General features: G+C 40.4%; 1 protein-coding gene across 1 annotated transcript in view; it reads left to right on the top strand.

Moving 5' to 3' along the window:
- Nucleotides 1–22438, top strand: part of LOC146619816 (ankyrin-3-like) — a 124224-nt gene that overhangs the window by 55852 nt on the left and 45934 nt on the right. Inside the window, exons 3-17 of the mRNA XM_085369763.1 lie at nt 8737–8838; nt 9108–9206; nt 11392–11490; nt 11886–11984; nt 13312–13497; nt 15548–15646; nt 16797–16895; nt 17067–17165; nt 17746–17943; nt 18474–18572; nt 18745–18843; nt 18926–19024; nt 19122–19319; nt 20517–20615; nt 22232–22330. Coding sequence (XP_085225889.1) covers nt 8737–8838; nt 9108–9206; nt 11392–11490; nt 11886–11984; nt 13312–13497; nt 15548–15646; nt 16797–16895; nt 17067–17165; nt 17746–17943; nt 18474–18572; nt 18745–18843; nt 18926–19024; nt 19122–19319; nt 20517–20615; nt 22232–22330 — 1773 coding nt within the window. The remainder of the gene's footprint in view (nt 1–8736; nt 8839–9107; nt 9207–11391; nt 11491–11885; nt 11985–13311; nt 13498–15547; nt 15647–16796; nt 16896–17066; nt 17166–17745; nt 17944–18473; nt 18573–18744; nt 18844–18925; nt 19025–19121; nt 19320–20516; nt 20616–22231; nt 22331–22438) is intronic.

The raw sequence follows: 22438 nt of genomic DNA, 5'->3' as shown, positions 1-22438 counted from the left end.
TATATATATATATATATATATATATAGAGTTTGTTTTTTTCCAAGTAAAATACTAAACCAGGACTAAACCAGTGGCTGTGATTGCTGGCAGCCGCTACCAGTCGTGAGTGCCAGAAAAGATAATTTTCCATAAGTAGGCCCGACTCTCTTCCCCTTCTGTTGTGACCTCCCCCGTAACCATGGTAACCATGCCTTTTCCAAGGAAGGCTGCTTATTGCAGCGTTACTGTGAAGGGACCTGTGATCCACCAATCACATGTTCAGCTCGCCACTTCTGGTCCAGAGCATCTGTCACTCCCTCTGCCACTTCTCACGTGCACTAGTCTCCCTCTCTCTCTCTCTGCATTTAAATTTCCCTGACTCCCGCTGATTGTCCCCAACTCTCTTTATCTGTCGTCTGGCAGTTTATAGAGCTGGAAAATACCCAGAATGCAGTGGTGTTATTCATCCGGAATAGTAACAGAATGCACTGGCCTTTGCTGAGAGATGGAGTGCATGGGACTGACTATTCTGTCTGTGTTTACATCAGTGTCTGTGATACTCTCTGCTGCCAGGAGAGTCCCCAGTAAGAAAATAACAATTTATTGTCAAAATCTTACATGCAACGTATTAGGGATTTTCCATATGCTGGCATTTAACCACAGTATTTATTTAGATAATCTTTGGATTAGATTATCTTCCACTGAAAATAGTATTAGTAATATGTATTTTGGGGGGGTTTTATGCTCATGCTGGATTTTCTAAAAGCATAAAAACATTATTTTGTTTTACTTTTGAGCTTCAGTTCAGATGTGTTTATTTTACTTTTATAGCATCTTTTAACAACAGCACTGATCTCAAAGCACTTTAAATTTCTATAACCACGGTCTTTTCGCCCTTCGTTTCCTGTGTAGTTAACCGGTTGTGTATCTCATTTTCCCCATGCCATGGCCCTGCATTCCCACTTTAAATTTTTTTTTACTTGATGATTTTCTTTCTATACTATGTACACAAAAGAAGCTTCATTCTCATTAAAGGAAATACTCTATTTTATCTATATGAGGGATGACACAAGATGCCCACTCACTGTGAATTTCCTGGACATTTCCCTGCGTTATTCCCACATGGGTGCAGTTGGATTTTATACCAAGGAGCTGGCAGAGTGAAGTTAGTTTAATGTCCAATCTGACTGATCTAGACATTTGCATTTTCACGTACAGCTGTATCAGGTAGTGTCAGTGAGAGGTTCGGGGCTACAGTGCACAGTGTAGCACAGGAAATGGGACAAAAGGGCTAAGAAGAAAAAGAGAGAGAGAGATAAAAACCACCTAATCAATGGTGTTTTGGGGTCTTTTCATGCTGTTTGTTGACATTAAAAAGATACATGTTGATATGTAGTGTTATAATGGCTATTATCACATTGTCTTTCTGCTTTATCGACTGCAAATGTGCAGTTGGAGCAATGGACCAATCTTTTAGCTTTATAAACATGCAACTGAAAGCTATGTGAAAGCATAACAGCAGCGGGTGGTCTTGGAAGATGAATGATCAGATTGCATGCCACCCACAGGTGCAATAATCCTGGATAAAATATACACCTCACTAGTTATGCTGGATGTTATGCTTAACTTGCTCATACAGATAGTGATCAGATCCAGCTCTTCATGTAGAGCAGTGAGTTCACTTGGTTGCTGTCTTACTGTGTGGGGGGATTATCCAGCAGAATCTGCGAGGAGAAGTGGGGCGTGCCTGCTGAGGGGTGAGAGGTGGAGAGACAGAGGGTGTCCCTAATACTGACGGAAAAGCTCCTAATCCTCTGTTAAAATATCCCCATTGACCGTTGGGGGTGCCCCTCGGATCCACCTGCCCCTAGGATAGTGTGTGGTGTTATTGTTGTTGTTGTCTGTTGTTATTGGAATTATAAACCCCATAAACCACCCCCAGTAGGCACGCAAAGTCTCACTGCTGCTAGCTCCCATGTTCTCAGATCCCCCTGGCTCATTTTACACAACTAGGTAGAGCCGCCCCAGCCGGGACATTAACTCACAACACTCAAACTGGTCTTTTGTTAGGGGAAAATAGCTGATAAGCAGGATGACAATAAAAAGCCGTGTGCTGGCAGACCCTGTGTGAGGCAGGGAGAGTGAACCAGAGAGAATGAGTGGGAGGGAAAGAGGGCAAGTGGGTGGGATAACAAGAGGGGTTGAGGGGGGGTGGCATTTTAGCGAAAGTATTTGTTTCAGCTGCTATTTTCAGTTTGGCCCATGTCCATCATTGACTACCCAACCTTGGATATCAAGATAACGGTAGCAACCCCCACCTACCTACCCTGAGAGTAAATGAAGGTGAGAAAGAAAAGGAAGGAGGCAGAGAGGGAGGGAGAAGCCTCAGCTATTATGGTAAGTCAGGGTGCTCTTCCTGCACACTCCCTGATTTGAAGGTGCTTTCTGGGGCAGGGGCCAGCTTCTGTGAGGCAGCAGGGATTTACTCTTGTTGACATTTGATAAAAAAGACACCAAGAGGGGACAGGGAGGGAGAGAGGCAGCAGAGGGGATTTGGCATGTGTCCTTTCTACAGCGTGAAAGACTACGAGATGTTCAGTGCTTTGTTTACTCGCTACAGCAGTGCTGTGTAGACCTCCTCTCTAGTTTTTCCTCCTGACATCAATTTCCTTTACCCTCTGCAATACGTCTTCAGCTTCCCTCCATCCCTTTGTCTGGTGTGTGGGGCATCAACCAGGCAGAAGAAGGGGCTGCCTCCAATTACTCCTATGCTAGCACTTCTTAGTTTAAAAAAAAATCCTTTGTTAACTGAACAAGTTGCACCTTGCTCTTTCCTCTGAGTGGATAGGATGGATGGTCAGGAGGCTGAGATAAGGGCAGGACTAACTAACGGACTGACTTAGCAAATGACTGCTTGGCTGGCTGGCCACTCTGAGCTCAGGTTTCACTGCTTGTCATTCTGAGGAGAGAGAGAAAGAGGGAAATAAAGTGATCATGGCGGTGGAGGAGGGTGCTGTCTTCCTAACCCAAGTGAGTAGTGCTAGAATTTCTGCCTGGATTAATTTGATTTATTTTGCAGTTTTGTTTATTGACTCACTCAGAGGTTAATATTGTGAATTTAGAACCATTTTGTGAACCATTAGAATGGTACTGGTCTCATGTCATTCATTTGTACTAGGCTGTGGCTGCGTATGAACATGGAAAGTCAACTGATCTTAATGAACAGAGCTTGAAGTGACTGTGTGATTGTTTGATCCTGCATGGCAATACTAGATCATGTTTTTGACTGGACTGATATTTGCCCATACAAATTGTACACATCCAAAATGTAGGTAAGTAAATATGTGAGTTCAGCTGAAACTTTTATTGAATTACTGTAGTGTGATAATATTCTCAGTAAAGCTGTTTCATTGTTGAACGCTCTGGATTAATGAATTTTTTCCAAAGTGATTTACTTTAGTTACTTGCTCATTCATTCATTCATTCATTCTTTTGCTTTCTAAGTCACACAGTGTCTCACTGCCGCTTAGCCTAAAAGCTTTATTAGAACCACTTGTCTGCACCATGTGCTGATGGCTGATGGTACATGCAACTCTTACATTTAAAATCAGAGAAGATTAAAAAAATGTCACATCTCTTCATATAGATATCATGTTATCACTTAACATCCATGTCTCTAAAAGGTTTAATTAAGATTTTCTGGTGTGAGCTTGTTGACAGTGAAATGATGGATTAATCAGCAGCAGCTTTTCTGTATTTTGCATGGAGAAAAAGAAAGAAGTCAAGTTTCCATGGGGAAATAAGCAAGGCTGGGGATTTGGGAAGTTTGGCTATTTAGAGCTGAGAGGAATGGATGTTGTGGTTGCTGAGATGAGGTTCTTTGGCACTCATAGAAGATGTGGCCTGTTACTCAATGCCCCTGACTCTCTGCTTGTAGAGCTCTGTGAGTTTTGTGTTGTCAGGAGAGCAGGGGATAAAATCAAACAATACAGCTGCTGCTGGTCTGGCTCTCCTCTTCTAAGCTCCCTCAGTTCACACAGCGCCTACAGCGATGACATCAACGCGTGTGTGTCTACATTGTTTTTATCTGTGGTGCAGCGGTTAGTTCTGTCCCCTCATGCTATGAAAGGTCCTGATTTGAAGCACAGCTGGGGTCCTGCTTTGTGGAATTTGCACATGCCCACTTGGGTTTGTTTCAGGTACATGCGTGTTTTTAGACTCCACAGTCCAAAAACATGCATGTTAGGCTCATTAGTGATTCTAAATTGACTTCGGATGACTGGTATTTAAAGTGTATATAATAAAGCGCTATATGAATGCGTGGTTAAATGCGGCTTGTAGTCTAAAGTGCTTTGGATGGTCAGTAAGATTAGAAAAGTGCTATATAAATGCTGTTCCACTCAGTGTGCGAGCTTCTGCTTTGTTGTGAGCTTGGTATATAGTGCCAAGCTGACATCATTGTAGTCTGGAAAGACAGGATATCAGTTCTTTATACTAAGTACCTTCTATCCAGATAGACTATCACTGCGTTGATGTCATGAAGCGAAAAGGTGCCAATTACAGATTCAGCAAAAATGAAAACAAACAGCAGCAGCAACGGGTCGTGAAGTTCAAATTCAAGAAGTGAATGATGTGACCCACCCAAAATCTGACCGTTATGCCTTTACTAGCGTCTTGAGGCGACTTTTGTTGTGATTTGGCGCTATATAAATAAAATTGAATTGAATTGAATTGAACTTAATTTCATCCTTTTGTGTCATACTGTAATGCTAATTTTATTCTAATAGCTGGATATCAGATTTGCCTTTGGAAGGAAAGAAAACTCCAAGAACAACAAAAAAAAGAAAACAGATCTATTTTCTTTATCCAAAAATGTTACTGTGAGTAGATTCTCATTTTCCAAGTTTATTGTGGGAGAGTAGCATTTGTTGACACCACACATGCATTGTTACCAGCTTACAGTATATATCATGTGAGCAAAAACAGGGAATGTTTACTAGATATTTGAAATCTGTACTATCAAAATTTCAGTAGGGATTGTGCTTTGTTCCCATGCTTCCCTTTTTTGAAGAGGCAGATTGAACCTTTAAGGGTTTGTTCTTCTTCAAAGAGCGTATCCACTCTATGAAACAGGTGCTGTAGTGTTATCAAACACATGCATTTTGGTTCATCAAATGCCAGCACAAAGGCCTAGCTGCTTTTTATTCACATTTCTTTTTCTTCATTTTAAAGAGCATCTGCAGGCAGTGGCGACAGGGCTCTATTAATTTTTAACCCATATGGTTAATTCTCATTTTTATAGCATCTTACCTGAAAGTTAGCTCAATTTTTGACTCTTTCAGATGTTAATTTGGAGTGATGGCATAATTTCAGGCTTTTTTCGTTAGCACTTGTGTGCCAGATTTCGCTCTCGTCCTCTACTTTCTATCTAACATGAGATTAATGCTTTCCTTCAGGCTTAACCTAGTCTTTAATGGCCCCATTTTCTTTGAACCTCTGATCTGTGGAGGCTTAATAATATTTCTCTTACTAATCTCATACCCAGTCGTGTGTAATACTTCATTCACAAAGACTCCAAGATCCCTCATGTTAGACATAGATGGGGATGGCTGTGGGGCTGGACGTTTTGGTCACTGTATTAAGGGATAAACTGAAATCAGTAATAATGTAGATATGGATGTGGACTACTTAATCTGTTGCGAGAAGCAAAGAGCACCATGTGATATTTAAAAGACTATGCAAGTTGTCATAGAAACACGTAAAAGCTCTTAATAAAGTAACTTTTCTGTAATGAAGTTTATATATTTTTTCTGTCTCATCTGCTGCCAACCAGTCATCCCTCATTTAATATCTGTATTAAACGATTAAAGGCTGCATTAGATATCATGTTCGACCTAGGTAATATTTGATGGTGTAAATCAAGCAGCAGTATTGGTGCATGCTGTCTTTCCACAGCAGTGTGACCTTTGCATTTCCATGTCAGGGGGTTTCAGAGCGGTCACGCATTTGGTTGCACTCAAGAGCTCATACATGGGTCAGACATTGCAGAGCATGCTTCACAGTGAGGACACATGGCAGTTAGTAGGAAACATCTTAGTTGGTGGGAAACACAAACATATGCTGCACAGATATTATAGTATGTGGAGAGACTTCAGTAAGTCAATAAAAAGGCAATACCCATTTAAGTTTTGGCAAATAAACATTTTATATGTTTCCTTCCCATCTTCGATATTGTTCAGAACCACTATAGTTAAAATTAGATTATTTCCATATGCAGTAATTTCCACTTTGTGATGTGACATGCCACCCTTTAAGTGTATAGTGATAACAGACATGACGCTGATTAAGACAGAAACAGCATGAAAGGACGAGTTGGGTTGGAAGTGAGTTGCAAAGAGCAGCTTTAAAGCATCTTAAATAGTATGAACTCTATGAGAACTACCCATAGGATGCATAAAAGAGTGTCTGATGAGCAAGTTGATGTAATCTGGAACTGAAGACAGATGATCTACAGGATTGTGGAATGTGCTCGACTTCAAGGCCTGCCTGAATTTATGCTGTGTTTAATTCTGCGGCGGAAAAATGTGTATGATGTTTTTTGGAGGGGAAATGACATCATGGTGTTGCTTTTTTTTATTTTTACAGCCCCCCTTCAATATTTAATATCAATATTTTCTCACCATTCCTGCATAGCCAGCACTTCTCACTGTAAAGAAGGTTGAAAACAAATGAAACGTAGACCTAACAGAAGACAGAAAATAAAAATGATGACAAGAAAGAGGGTGGCTGCTGACTGTGGCTGGGCCACAGGTTATCATAAAAGATCTACTCACTGTATTATGCTGAATTTTAAGTAAAGGTTATGCTTAATTTTAAGTTAATTGCTGTGGAGATTGTTTACATTACATCACGTTGTTTATAAAGCTATTTGGAGGTATTTCTCTGAAGAAGATCCAGAGCATAGCACTAGATGTTTAAAGGCTTTCAGTATCACAGCCCGGTACAATTCAGCAGTGCTAATGCTAAGTAATGCTAAGATAATCACAGCCACACACACTGATAGAGCATCAATCTTAAGAAAGAATCTCAAGCTTTTATTATGCCTCTTTAGACCTTTGAGACATTTATAATAGTACCTCTGCACATGCATTTGATAAAGTTAAGAGCTGAATTTTTCTTTAATTGTTCTCGGTGCATGGCTCATTTTTGCTGTTTACTTATCATGCTGGTTCGGTACCACGCATGACTTTTTCTCAAGGCCACAAGAGCAGAAATATCATTAGTGATTCAGTGCTATCACACATTCCTCAGAGGGTTGGGGCTATGGAAAAAGGAAGGAGAAATCTCTAGATGTGGCTGCAGATATATAAGTTTTAGCTTAATGGTTTCTTGTAATCTTGTAATCAGGAAATGACTCGGGTTCCAGTTAACACTGCCTCATTTGTATTTAATTTGTTTGTCCACACATGTGTGCAAGAGCACAAACAGAAATATTTTCCTCTCAAACTTTTATACAGACTAGTGGAACAATCTAATACTGGTGTCTTGTTCCCTCACATTTTGGCAAAGGGTCAGATCCTTCTATGCTCGTCAGAGTTATTTCTGGACAAGCACAGTGGAGGGGGAGGCAGAGAATACAACATTGGATAACCACTTGTACCATTGCCCTGCTGCGTTTATCCTACATGTCTCTGGATGCAAGCTAAATTTAGCAAGTCTGGGCTTTTGATAAATCAGGGGAATTTGGTTTTGTGCCCCTGTTATGAAGCAGCATATCACAGCATCTCTCCCTCCTGCTCTCAGCAGCACCAGTGCTGAGTTTTACAAAATGCTCTTTGCAAGGCTGCTGCGAAGAAGGGAGACAAAATGTGCAGAGTTTGCTGTGTGTCATTTTATGTCAGACCTAATGTCCTCTGAGGTAACATGAACACAGAAAAGAAACTACCTTCGTCTCTTCTATTCTCTTTTTTTTTTTTAGCTTTCTCCTTCTCCTTCTCTTTTTCTTTCTTCTCTCTTCCTCCTTTCCATCTCGCTCCCTCCCTTTCTTTTCTTCTCTACACGCACATGCTCACCACATTTGTTATGGGGCAAAAAAAAAAAAAATGCTTGCCTCATCATTATATTTTGGTGTGCAAAGCCCTATTTCTGTAGTGAAATAAAGGACAGCTGAGCAGAACAGCGGATGCTCTGCTTCTCATAGCACGGCAACGTAGAGTCATAACTGCTTTGCTGGTGGACAGAAAACATCTCAGAGGAAAAGAGGAGGTCTCTGTGGCAGCTGTAACGACCACCCGGTCACTGAACTTCTTTCACTGGGGAATCATGGACATTTGGATTTAACAAAGCTGCAATAACATTTCGGTGGGATCTGATGGATGATGAAGGATGATGTGAATTGTCGGGAAGATATGCTTGGGCTCTCTCATTTCTCATGGATTTACTTCTTGAAATGTTTGTGTTTTCTCGCTTTGAAGCACAAGTAGACTTTTTTTTGTTCGCAGTGTAAAAATGAACACATTGCATCTGTGGATATTAGCTTTGTTTTTTTGCCAAGATAAGATGTTTTTGGATGTCTGAGAAATTATGACAGAGTTCTACCTGGTACAGTAATGCACATGCTTTGTTCTACTGTGGGCTTAAAGATGTGTTATGTTTAAATCAAGACAGTGCTTAATTCGTCTCTCTTTGTTCTTGCTCTCTCTCTCATCTGCCTCTCGTGCCCTCTTTCGCTCTCTTTGTTTCCTCCTCCTCTTAAGTCTGATAGCAATGCCAGTTACCTACGAGCTGCCCGGGCAGGGAACCTCGAAAAAGTCCTTGACTACCTCAAGTCTGGGGTTGAGATTAACATTTGCAATCAAGTAAGTTTTTACCATTTAAACTGTCATGTCCTTATGCATGCTCATTGATTTTAGAATTAAAGAAGCATGTTAGGGTACGCATTAAGCTGCAATGCTTCCCAAGCTAAATTTAAGAGGACTACAAGATTCATGTATAACTTAATAAACACTATCTTACCATAAATAAAACATAGATGATTTTAGCCAACGTATCATTGACAATCAAACGTAATCTCATATTATCTCATCATGCATAAGACCCCTAACTCCTATAAACGTTTCCTTCCTAGAATGGTCTAAATGCTCTTCATCTGGCCTCCAAGGAGGGACATGTAGAGGTTGTTGCTGAGCTGCTGAAGCTCGGAGCCACTGTGGACGCAGCCACAAAGGTAAGACCAACTCCATCAGGTATAATGGAAGACTATATTTGGACCGATCGCGGATCATGGCATCTCTGTAGGATTAAACAGTATGCAGAATCAGTACGACGAAGTGTGCAGCCTTTGTTAGTGTTTGATACTGGATCAATATTTAATGACGTCTATGGGGACTACTGCTGGAAGCAGACAAGGTAATTAGCCATACGAAAATAATAGAATGTGTGCTAGAATGAAGCAAAAGAGTGTGTTGCAAGAATTGTATGTATTAAACATATAGATAAGTAAAACCAGTTGTAGTGTTATTTTATGTATTGTAAAAACATGCATATATTTTAATAAGACAGGTTTTTGCTATGGACGCATCTCAATTCTGATCTAAAAGGAGTTCAGAGGAAGAGCCACTGAAAATGTTTTCCATATTTCTCCCCTGAAGCCTTTTACTGCCATTTAGGTCTGGCTCAGCCTCTGGGCCCCAGGCCACATGCCTAGTGCTGACATAAACATAAGACACAATAAAATATTCAAGATCAAGGAAAAAATCTTCCCAATTAAAATATTTCTGTATTGTGACCTGGAGGATGCTCGAGGATTAGTTTGATATGCCTGTGTCTGCTTGCATCCTAATGCCGATCAGTTTCCTCTTTAAGCAGCCAGAGGAGGCAACGCTATCGAGGATTCTTGTTTAGCAACAGCGTCTCTGTTTGATTCTAGTTATTGTTCATTAGCCCCTCCAACAGTGCTGCTCTCACTGTGGGAGAGTTAAACAAGAAGTCCTGTGTTCACTAATAGTCAGTGATACAATAACTGATCTTTTGAGCTGTAGTGGCATCGCTGCACTGGATTACATGAACTTAAATACGTGTCTTTAAAATGGTATTCATAGTGTTTGTTTAGCCAAAAATATTTGAGGGTTCTCAGCATGAAGGAATTTAAGGAGTATTTTTCTAATCATTTTTTTAAATAAGGCCAAGATCTTCACCTGCCTTTATCTGTGTGTTTTCAGTGCTCAAATGTACACTGTGAAAACATTGGCACATTTTTTCAAGCACAGGAGTTGGTATTTTTGCAAAGCTAAATAATGTAACTTGTCAGTTAGCTTCAAATAGTGCAGCCAGCACTTCTTTAACACTGCTGTTTAAGTGTTACCACTCATAAAGGCTACGATAGATCTGAATGAACACGATTCCAAACAAAAGCTGAAACGTTTGGCCTCAAACATGTAGTATTGTACTAATGTTGTGTCTCGTTAGACACATATGAATATATAAATATCTCTTCTCCCTATATATAAATATATCTCTATATATTTGTGCAACTTTTTTTTCATTTACAATTTTGATGGATATAGCTATGACATTTCTATATCTAGTGCGTAGAAAGAAGCTTTTCAATTTCTTTTACTGCATTTCTTGTGATTTATTTTGTTACTATGGCCTAATTACTTATATTTTGATGTATAGCAAGTTGAAATGCTCCAAAAAAAGGCCATTACAGCATGTAATAAAGGTATAAACATAAGTACAATTAGCCTGTCAACAATAATAAGGTGACTAAATGAATATTAAAATAAAGTGACAGCGTATCAAAACACAGATATTTTATAAATCTGTCAAAAAAAATCATAGTGAAATAGAAGAAATCAGAGTTTCAACCATTAAACTAATTTTTGTATTCAGCAGTGCTTGCAAATAACTGTAATTTGGCATCTTTGGCAGCTTTGAGTGGTGGTGTAATAAACAAAAAGAAACTTGTCTGTTTGTTAGGAGCCATGGCTATCAGATTTCCCTGCTCCTGTATGCGCTATACGTGACTGATCGCTATTGTGCAAAAGAACCTTGTGATCAACTAACATCAGGATCATGTGGCCATGAATCAGGCTGAGGGTCGACTCTGCCCTCACAAGGAACTGCACAGGTTCTTAAAAAGTCTCCACTAGTTTTATTTACCGGCGGGATAGGAAGTGACACATTGTTGGCACTGCATGCAGGGGGATGCCAGAGCTGGAATGCCAGCAGTACAAGCATGTGATCTGTGTAAGGGGATTCACAGGTGCACGTAGATACTGACATGGATATATGAAGAGCATAGTGGCAATCAGTCACATTCACACACGCACACATACACACAAGCAAAACAGTGGGACAGGTGGGCCAGAGCTTAACACGCATTCCTTTGGTTGTTCCGTGTAATCCAGAAAGGAAACACTGCTCTGCACATAGCGTCGCTGGCTGGCCAAGCGGAAGTCGTCAAAGAGCTGGTCACTAATGGAGCCAATGTCAACGCACAATCTCAGGTGGGATATACTCGAAATGCCTGCAAGTCAATATCAAAATGACAGCAAGGTCTTGGTGGTCTGGCTTTAGGGTAGGTATAATTACACTGCTGTTGAGATGATCTATATCAGATAGTCGCTGACATACAGGGAGAAATCCTCACTGACAGAAACTGGCATAATGCCAACTAGGCCTCTGCCTCTTCAGGAAACTGCTTGTCCTTGCATTTCACATTTAACTCTATTAGATCGAAGCGAGAGAAAATATTCAGCCAGCTTCTTTCTCTCTGATAATGTCCAAAATAAAAAAGCAAGCAGAGGAAAAACTCTTTACCTTCAGACCACTGGAACATGTTTTGTTAAGATATACTCAGTGTGTAAAAGATTGTGTGTCTTTTGGTTCATGTTGTGTGCAGAATGGCTTCACTCCTCTGTACATGGCAGCCCAGGAGAATCACCTGGAGGTGGTGCGGTTCCTTCTGGAGAACAGCGCCAGCCAGAGTATCGCCACTGAGGTACTGTACATGTGTGTGTGTGTGTGTGTGTGTTTCTTGTGCTCACATGTGTGTCCATTTCTCTGTAGTATGTATCCGTGCATTTTCTATGCCACTGTCGTATCTAAGGTTTTTTTATCTGTTGTACTAACCACCTCCATCTCCTCTCCTCCTTTGTTTCCTTCCCTTCCTCCCTTTTTCCTCCACCCCCCACCCCCCCATTTTGCCTCAGTCTCCATCGGTGTCTTCATCTTTTTGTCTCCTTTTTCACTTTCCTGTTTCTGTCTATTTCTCATCTTTTTTGTCTCACATGATCCCTCTCTTATCTTTCCCCTATTCTCCTCTGCCTGCCCCACCTCCTCTCCTCCTTCCTCATCTCTTTATGAGGGACTAGGCAGAACTTCATTGATTGGTAGTGTACGGAGGAGGTAGAGTGACCTTGAGCGGGTCACTGATGAGGTCTGCTCTGCTCCCTGCCTCCTCTCTACAGCTGCTGTTACTGCTCTGATTAACGTTGCTTAGTCTGTGGAACACACGTACACTTTCCAGTCACAGCACGTTCACACAAACACACGTGCACATACGCAGATGATACAATACCCAGTGTACCCTGTCGTCTGCAAGTTTACATTTATGGGCACGCATGCACAGTATCTACTCAAACATGATATAAGGTAATATACAGGCTGGTGACAAATTAAAGGAAGTGCCTTAGCACTTCCCCCAGGAGGGTTCAAACCCAATTTTCCAATTAAATAGTCCCTTGTTTAGTATTTTGATGATGGCGATGGAGAGCACTGCACTGTCAGTCTATAACCTCCCATCAGTGTTCAGCTGGGCTGAGTCACCCCTCATCTTGAAAGAGGCTTATCAGGACAGGAAAAAAATGTGTGTATATATATATGTGTGTGTGTGTGTGTGTGTGTGTGTGTGTGCACACTTCTGCCCACACATACTGAGACATGCAGTATCAAAAACACAGTAAAATAAAATGGCAGAGCTTTTGGCTGAATTATGTATCATAAGAGCAATGTGAGTGGGAAATGCCGAAGATGTGAGCTGGAAATGTACAGTAACTTCTACATTATATGAAGTTATAATTAATTCTAAATGCTCCTCTAGGTCAAGCTGCCTCTATATTTTTATGAAAACACATCACTGTTATTGACATAGTTAACCTAGTTGTTTATTATAATAATTAATACCTTCAAATAATGTGAGCAGCCTAGATTCATCATTGCCTATAAAACTATTAAAAATCATTTTGCTTTTTATAAGCTGCGTTTAATTTGCTCTCATCATCCACGCCATCCAGCATTGGTTACTCATTTCTTCCCCTCCTTCGCAGGATGGCTTTACCCCTCTGGCAGTGGCCCTCCAGCAGGGCCATGACCAGGTGGTCTCCCTGCTATTGGAGAACGATACAAAGGGCAAGGTGCGCCTGCCTGCCCTGCACATTGCTGCACGCAAGGATGACACCAAGGCCGCGGCCCTGCTCCTGCAGAACGACCACAACGCAGACGTCGAGTCCAAGGTGAGCAAAAACGCTGATGCAGCCCATCTTTGGTAGTGAATGATCAGTTGATCTCTTTCTTTTTGCTTATTTGATTATTTGTTTTTAACACTGATTTCTTTGGTTTTCTTGATTGTCTTTTTTTTCCTGCTGCCTTTTCTCTTTATTGTTTGAATTTGTTGTTGATGCTCTTTCTTTCGGAAAAGAAGCAGAAGTACATTCATGTTTGTTTTTTGGCCAGTTTTATCTCTGAAAAGATTTGAGTTTGAGAATATCCTTCTCATTCTTAAAATCAAACTTCAAGTAAGAGCGCAGTCTGCACACCGAAACTTTTCTGCCGTAGATTATTTTTCACTGAGCTGCCTCTCCCTCTTCTGCTCCTCCACTTCATGTGAGTGAAGGCCCTTTTTAATTTGTTTTTTTTTCTCACTAATTGCCCGTTCTCTCCTCTCTTGGCTGACTCTGTAGATGATGGTGAATAGAACAACAGAGGTACACCTCTACTCTGTACATTATGTAGTGTTCATCCTATTCATAAAAACTCTGAAAACAACAACGACAATCACTTCAGTGCCCCTGACTTGATGCAGTAGTGTTTCTGCAGCCCTCTGTCACTCCCCCTTTTCCATTTTAGCTCAGTACTGCCTTCTTCCTTTTCATTGCTTCATCAATCTAGTGGATATATCTGGTCATTGAGAAAATCAGAGCTAAAGCGCATGCTTCACAAATACTGATTTAATAAATCTGAGGCTAAAGGCTTGGGTATCAAGGTTTTCCTTGATTCTAATGGTTTCATGGTGTCCAAAGCTGAAGTGTCTTATTTTTGGAAATCCCTTGTCACTGTTTAAAATATGTTGTCTTAATGTGTCCTGACTAAGTCCCTCCATGAAACTGATTAGCATGATAACCAGTGTACGCATGAAAAATGGTTATCATTCATTTGAAACCAGCAGTTTGTCCATAACTTGCATGGCAGTCTAATTCCCTTTACACTCTAAAGAACCCCTGCATTCTAGCATTAGTCAGGCTCTCTAATTTGTTTACTGGTGTATCCTTTATTGAGCTCTAGTACATCCAATATTCAACACTCACACCTAAAGCATTTTGCATGGGACCAAAGTAACAAGCTAGTGTGACACTGCGTCTGTGGTAACATTGGCCCCTTTTTTAAACCAAAGGGGCCAATGTTACCACAGACGGCCCCTTTGGTTTAAAGGGGCCGTCTGCCAACCAAAACAGGCACGCACCTTCTGTGCGTGCCTGTTTTGGTTGGCATTGTCTGTGGTTTTGGCAGGCTCTGATATGATTCATCCAAAAATGGCTTTGATTTCAGACTTATGCATTGCGTTAAACAAATGTGTACTCAGATAGAAGAAAGACACTGTAATCTGTTTTATATGAATAGTGTGTTTTTTCAAGGCAGATATAAATCATTTTAATTTTGGTGAACTTTGTGGTACGATTTCTCAGTTCAGGATATCGGTGGGGACACGTGTCTGAATTACTGATTGACTTTTGGCTCTTTGAAATTAAAATTCCAGCAGTTGGATTGTTTAATGTAAGACATAAGGTCACAGATATTTTCCAGTGTCTTTTAGTTGCTCCGACAGCTAATCCAGGAGTTATATCAGGATACATCTCTCATTGAAGATGTTAACAAATGGAGATTAAGTTCATTTGCAGGGTGATTATTTGCAGCTAAAAATATCAGAATGCTGTAAATAGAATTAAACAGATTTACACCAGTTAGCTCTTGAGCTTTCAAATCAAGTTGTATATTACACTCATATCTTTGTAATTAGTTTTTTGTCAGTTAAATGTAAAATTGTTATATTTTAGTTGGGCCCATGTTTGATTCTAACAGTTTTAGAAAAAATAGACTTTTTCTGCAACTGTTAGAAAAGTCAGGTGTCAGTGTAGCAGTGTGCAACCAGTGTGTCCTTGTTTGATGTAGTGGGACTTTGTAAAGCCAGATGTTTGATCTTGTGTGAATGTTGCTCCACTGTTTTTTTAACATGGTGTGTCTATTTGTCTGTCTGCACGTGTGTTGTTGCATTTCTTCAATCCTCAGAGTGGTTTCACCCCCCTCCACATCGCAGCACATTATGGCAACATTAATGTGGCCACGCTTTTGCTGAACCGCGGGGCTGCTGTGGACTTCATGGCTCGGGTGAGTTTCTACTGCCCTCTGCTGGTTGGGAAAGGTGTAACCATTACACACAATAAATATGAATATGGTATACGGGTATATTTAATGGATTAAAAAAAAACTATGAAACGGTAAAACAAAGGTATAGCTTAGCTTTTATGGCAGAGGAAAATCACTTTGATTTCCCAAACATGAATTCTGTTTGTGGACTTTTCATTGATAGGCGAATGCATATTTTGTTTACTCAAGGGAAAAAAACAACAGTGAAACCCAAACCACCCACACACAAACTTTAATGTCAAGTCAAGTAGAGTTTTATTGTCAACCCAACAATATACACTCAAGTATACAGTGGGACGAAATATCATCCTCTTGGATCAAAGGTCAAAATGTAAAAATCAAAATGAAATAAATTCAAATATGCATTTATACAACTATACAGAAATAAGATAAACTAAGAATAAATACAACAGTACTGGACTTGAATAGAAGAGAATGAATGAATAGAAAATAATGAGAATGAATATAAATAAATACAATAGTACACATACAGAATAGTGCAAGTATTGGAAGTAATGTTGGTACGATGAAGCCTAATGTATTTGTGTTCATTCCCATAAATATATAGGTATTCAGTGGTAAAGAGAAAGAGATTCCTGGATTAATAAAGACCCTCATGAAATGGGAGATTTTTTAGAACAATGGGACATTTGTTATATATGTATCTGTTATGTTATTCTCAGACTGAATTCATATTTTTTTGAGATATGATTAAATATAAAGACCTGGAAGAGATTTTATGTGACATATACAGAGTAATCTCAGTGATGTTGTCTTAGAAAATGGGTTTCCATATTAGATGTTTACTAATCAGAGTGATCAGTGGCCTATAATTGAATCAGCTAGTGTGTGAAGCAGTGTTTATGTTTGTGCTGCTTTTATACTGATTACAGGTAAGGTCCAGAAAATTATCCACCAGCAGTGGTGGATGGTTAAACAATGGAGCTGGCTTACAGCTGTTTGCTTGATAGCAACAAAGCATTACAGTCTGTTGCAGACTAGTCAATTTCATGACGAGTTTCTAATGAATTAATTCTGTCTAATTGTAGATATGTTTAAATGCATAATGTGAGAGCAGAACCGTCTAAGAGTTTTCCACTTTTTCACTTAGAATGACATCACACCGCTTCATGTGGCCGCAAAAAGGGGCAACAGCAATATGGTAAAGTTGCTGCTGGACAGAGGGGCCAAAATTGATGCAAAGACCAAGGTAAGACTTTTTTCACAATTAGAAAGGCACTTGAGGCTGAAATATATGTTTTTTAGACTTACAGAAGTTTTTGTCTGTAGCAGTATTTGATTTTGCACAAACGGAAGTTTATTAAAATTATTTTACAGTAAAATGCAAATTTAAAAAAGTGTTTCATTTTGTTCTTTTAAGGACGGTCTGACACCTCTTCATTGTGGGGCACGGAGCGGACACGAGCAGGTGGTAGAAATTCTTCTGGACAGAGGAGCTCCTATACTGTCCAAGACCAAGGTAGTTACTTGGATGATCAATTCAGGAGATGCTGCTAAGCTCAGAATAGGGAAGGAAAGAAAGTTCACAAACACATGACATCTTTTTCATTAAGTTAAATATAAAACAGACCAGAATAGATCACTATACACGATGTTAATAACACTGGAATACCTTTGTTTTCAAAATCAGCTCTCCTAACCACTCGGAGCTATTTAAATAATTGTCATCCACTCACATAGCAGGTCTGTTGTTGTTGCTGTAGTGTTGTCGCATTGTCTCCATAACATCTGTGCGACCTCTCCAGAACAGCCTGTCTCCGCTGCCTTCGCAGCCCTACAGTTTGACCGCGCAGGACGACCAGTGTAACAAAATAGACATTGTTGTAATGGCCTCGTTATAACAATGCTTCTGTAACCTTCTCAGCAACTTCCTTCGCAGTCTTTCTGTGCAGCGCATGGCCGCGTCCTAACTTACTGTGTCTGTCTGTCCATCTGTCTATGTGTCCGTCTGCGTGTGTGTTTGTCGCTCTCTTTCTTTGTCTGGCTCTCTCTTTCTCTCCCCTTTTCTCTCTTTCTTTCCCTGTCTCGGCCCTCTATAGAACGGCCTATCGCCTCTGCACATGGCCACTCAGGGGGACCACCTGAACTGCGTCCAGCTCCTGCTCCAGCACGACGTGCCCGTGGATGACGTCACCAATGACTACCTTACGGCGCTGCACGTTGCTGCCCACTGCGGTCACTATAAGGTGGCCAAGCTCATTGTGGACAAGAAGGCCAACCCAAATGCCAAGGCTCTGGTAGGGATAAAGCCGTACAAGGGGTGTTAAGAATGGGGGTGCAAAACAGAAAAGTCACGTGATCGTGACAAAAAAATCACGTTCAAGAAATACTGAAATGTTGATGTTGGTAGGTGTTAGTCACCAAAAGTTTTGCTTTTATGATTAATATTATACTCATAGAAAAAATAAATGGTTTGGTTTGGGTAGCTTTACAGTGCAGAAGTCTTAGCACTATAATATAAAGTTTTACTGTGTCTGTCTATTTTCTGATAGTTTTGTCTGTGTTGGATATTTTGTTGTTGTTGTTGTTGTTGTTTTTTAATGATATGGACTATTTTTGTGTGAAATAAATAGATATGTGCTGATACGAATGTTTAAAACAGGACTGAAAACAGGTTTATTCCTCATATTTACCTTTTCTTTACCACACATTTGCATCCTGGCACATCTCAGCATTCACTCATTTGCACATGTTTAGAGGCTGTGGGGAGTTTCTCAGTGATCGTACTGGAATACCAGCCTTAGCTTTACACTTTCTCTTCATGCAGAATGGTTTCACTCCGCTTCATATCGCCTGCAAGAAGAACAGAGTCAAGGTGATGGAGCTGTTGCTTAAACATGGAGCGTCTATCCAGGCTGTCACAGAGGTAATAGAGCATACTGGAACACCTTTACTCTTCTGTACCATTTAATACATAATAATTACTTGGAATTGATCTTATTGTTGTTTGGTTTTGATGTTCAGGATAAAACTTGGTTGCTGATTTGGTCTTTAGTGTTTTAATGTTTCATGTTGATCATCGTATCTATTATCTGCAGTCCGGCTTGACGCCCATTCATGTGGCAGCCTTTATGGGCCATGAAAACATTGTCCATGCGCTGACGCACCACGGAGCTTCGCCCAACACCACCAATGTGGTAAGTAGACTAATTTTAATGTACTACATGTCGATACAGATTAGAAAATCTCCCTTTTGCCAACAACCTTTGTATCTTCCAGCGAGGAGAGACAGCTCTCCACATGGCAGCCAGGGCAGGCCAGGCAGACGTAGTCCGATACCTGCTAAAGAACGGAGCCAAGGTGGAGACCAAGTCCAAGGTTAGAACACAGAGCGTCATTATCAATCACTGTGTCAAGGAGAAAACAAAAAGGGATACAGAACTGGGCCAAAAAGTCACTTCCCCTCTCTTTGCAGGATGACCAGACAGCGCTGCACATATCCAGTCGGCTGGGGAAGGTCGACATTGTCCAGCAGCTGCTGCATTGCGGTGCGTCTGCCAATGCTGCCACCACCTCAGGCTACACCCCCCTTCACCTGGCTGCCCGCGAAGGACACCATGATGTTGCTGCCATGCTCCTGGACAATGGTGCCTCACTCTCATCTGCAACAAAGGTATGTCTTGTGGAAGATTAAGCATTATATTGCAATGTAGATAATGTTCCCATTTTCCAGTATCTCCACTAGTAGGCATGGTTTTGTTTCGAGTGGCCTCCAAGGTTCTTGTCATATGAAATAAATGCCTAAATACGTCCTTCTCCCAGCAAAAGAATTCATAGTCTAAGCATACTAAACTGACTAAACTGACACACAGATCTGACTAATTGCATAAAAGTGCATTGCTCAAAGTATAAAATGGGTGTGGAAGATGTGAGTGTGATATGTTTCTGTGGACTGTCTTTGAAGGTGACTTCTGTTAGCAGAGCAGATTAATGAAGGGTAAACCCCATGGTGGGCTCTTACTTCCTCACACACACACATATAGCATCTTTTGGGACTTTACCTTAGTCGGCTTTTCAAGCAAATGATATCATATCTGTGTGAAAACAGAAAATTTGTGCCATCGAGCAGATTAATTGACCCCTTTTAGGTGTTTATAAAGCAGATTAAATGAATAGAAATTTAAAAACTGGCACGATTACTAGCTATCCCACAAATGAGGTCAAGTGTTTCAGAGAAAATGGGAATCTGTGGAGTCCCACATTCCTCTGGAAAATATGATCTAATGTCTTTAAATATCTTTGCAGACACACAGGAAGGAAGCCAAGTGATCACACTGGCAAATCAAACCCAGCATCACAGCAAAACGTGTAATAGACATGCATTTGCCTCAAGAGATAGTAAAGACCTTTGCCTTACTTTCTCAGTGTAATGAACCCCTATGGAGAGAAAATTACTCATGCACAGACAATACTCATTTGTAAGTTATTTTGCATTTGAGTTTTGTTAATAAAGTGAATCCATCCTAATTTAAATATGGCTAAAATATAACTTTATTGAAAATGTTTTCACAATGTTGAACTTTTTAACCTATTTGGACTGCAATGTTCGGTGTCCTGTGTCTTATGAAGGAAAGAGATGTTACTCTTAAGATCAAACTTTCTGTTTTGTTCAGTCTGAATAACACAAAATCTTTGCTGCTGCTGTTTTGTTTTCATTTGTGACTTGAGCACTGAAAGACAGTGAGAAACTATGTTGCTTAAGGAAAAGCTCGATCCCACACCAGCCAAGTGGGACCTAAAATAATGCAAATATTCATTTCCTGTTTAAATACCCTCACTACTCCCTGCTCTCCTTTTTTTGGCCCAGCAGAAAGGATTCAGTCCCCTCCATGTGGCAGCAAAGTATGGCAAGATGGAGGTAGCCAGTTTGCTCCTACAGAAGGGAGCTGCACCTGATGCTGCTGGAAAGGTGAGATGTCTGAAAAGGCGGAGAGTTTCTTGAGTATAAATTTAAGAAACAGAAAAAGATGACCTGTTTAAGACGAGCAGGCAGGTTCAGCAAGGAAATGACAGACAGCAAAAGTGCAGTATAAACCTGAAATTCCTAATTTCATGTCCTCATCTCTAAGATAGTCAGCAGGGCCGTGTTGTGTTTTCTGAGCTGCAGCTGGCCCAGATGCTGGGAGGTAGTAGTGTGGTGGAAGCAAGCTGAGGTCTGATCACAGTGCGACACATCAAACAGATGCTTGTCCTGTTGCAAAAACCTTGTAGGCAGATTTCTTTTATTCCACTGAGAGAGACTTAAATAGCTGAGACCTGCTGGCACTAGTCGTATGTGCATCTTTGCCACCATCTGAAAGCGTTTAACATAAAGACTGTCAGATATGATAATGAAACTTCCACAGTGTCTGGTGGTGTCATGCTAAAATCTGCCTCAGTGTCAGATACACAAAGAAGAAAATCAGGTCGTTATTATTATAATACATTTTATATCAAGATGAAAATAAAGACTTTAAGATATTATATGGTTTTTTTTATATCTTTTGGTAGAAATAATGAGTATGTCACATCATATGCCGCCCTGTTTGATCACTCTGCGTGTGCGTTTTGATGAGAAAACATTGTAAAACACTTTTAGAGCCTAAGATTATAAGGTACTCCATATATACAGACCATTATTTACACAATGCCTCCATCATCTAACTCTTATAGAAAGTATTAAGACAATGACATGACCTTGAAACTCTCTTTATGGAAGGTTGTTGTTAGTGAGCCACACTGTGTGGAGGCCTGGTTGGGCATTCACCTTCTGTGGGACACGTCCTATGAAAGAGTAATTGCGAGCACGGTTTTGGGGTTTAACATGAGTGATGCAGACCCTTTAATCTCCCACTTGTGTCGATGGATACACTGAGAAATCTTGTCTCAAAATATATAATTTGAACAACTAGTGGCAGATAAGCACATGCTTTTGGTTAAAAAAAATTATTAGATTCAGTTTTCTGATCACATTTTAAAATAATAACTAGACCTTGCTGCTTCTGCTGTTGGTAAACTAATACTAATCCTTCTTCTGCTGCTATAAAAATAATGCTTTAGTCACATCTTTGCTGGCCAGTGAAAAGTGTGTATCTTCAGTTTTGGTGCTTTTGCACACTTGAGATGACTTTAGCATGTTTTGACATGGCTATTGAATTCCAAATCAAAATACTGTAGCCGTTGTAGATAAGTGCTGCAAAGTCAACATTTTGAAGATACATTGAAATCTATCAGCAGGCCAGCAGGAAAATTCTCTCACTCAGTTTCCTAATAATGCCATCTACCTTTAGCGCATGAAGTTAGAGCTCTAACCGTCTCCTATACTTTGTATCTTTCATCGGTTCGATGCCCATCTCTAAAAATTTCTTAACACAGTTTTAATTTGGCTCTTTCATTTTACTTGTCAGCGTGTCTGTGCTTGGGTGTGGTCGGTGATCTTCTAATCCCGTGTTGTGTTGCATGCCTGTGTGTATGTGTTCCTGTGTGTGTGTGTGGATGTGTCTCTGCATTTGTACGTGTGTGTGTGTGTGTGTGTGGGTGTTTTAGAGTGGGCTAACTCCTCTGCATGTAGCTGCTCACTACGATAATCAGAGAGTGGCACTGCTGCTGCTGGATCAGGGAGCTTCCCCACACGCTGCCGCCAAGGTATCCACACAGACACATATCAATACACGTGTTAAGAGGAACTCACCTGGCTTATCACTTACGTAACATCCCATTAATAATGATTTATGTGTAATATTCATCCGTGTG

This window comes from Diplotaxodon limnothrissa, linkage group LG13, assembly GCF_057381915.1.
Source record: "Diplotaxodon limnothrissa isolate DT_005_m linkage group LG13, D_limnothrissa_male_GT1.1, whole genome shotgun sequence".
In the NCBI taxonomy this organism is placed as follows: domain Eukaryota; kingdom Metazoa; phylum Chordata; class Actinopteri; order Cichliformes; family Cichlidae; genus Diplotaxodon; species Diplotaxodon limnothrissa.
This window is presented reverse-complemented; position numbering and strand designations above follow the sequence as displayed.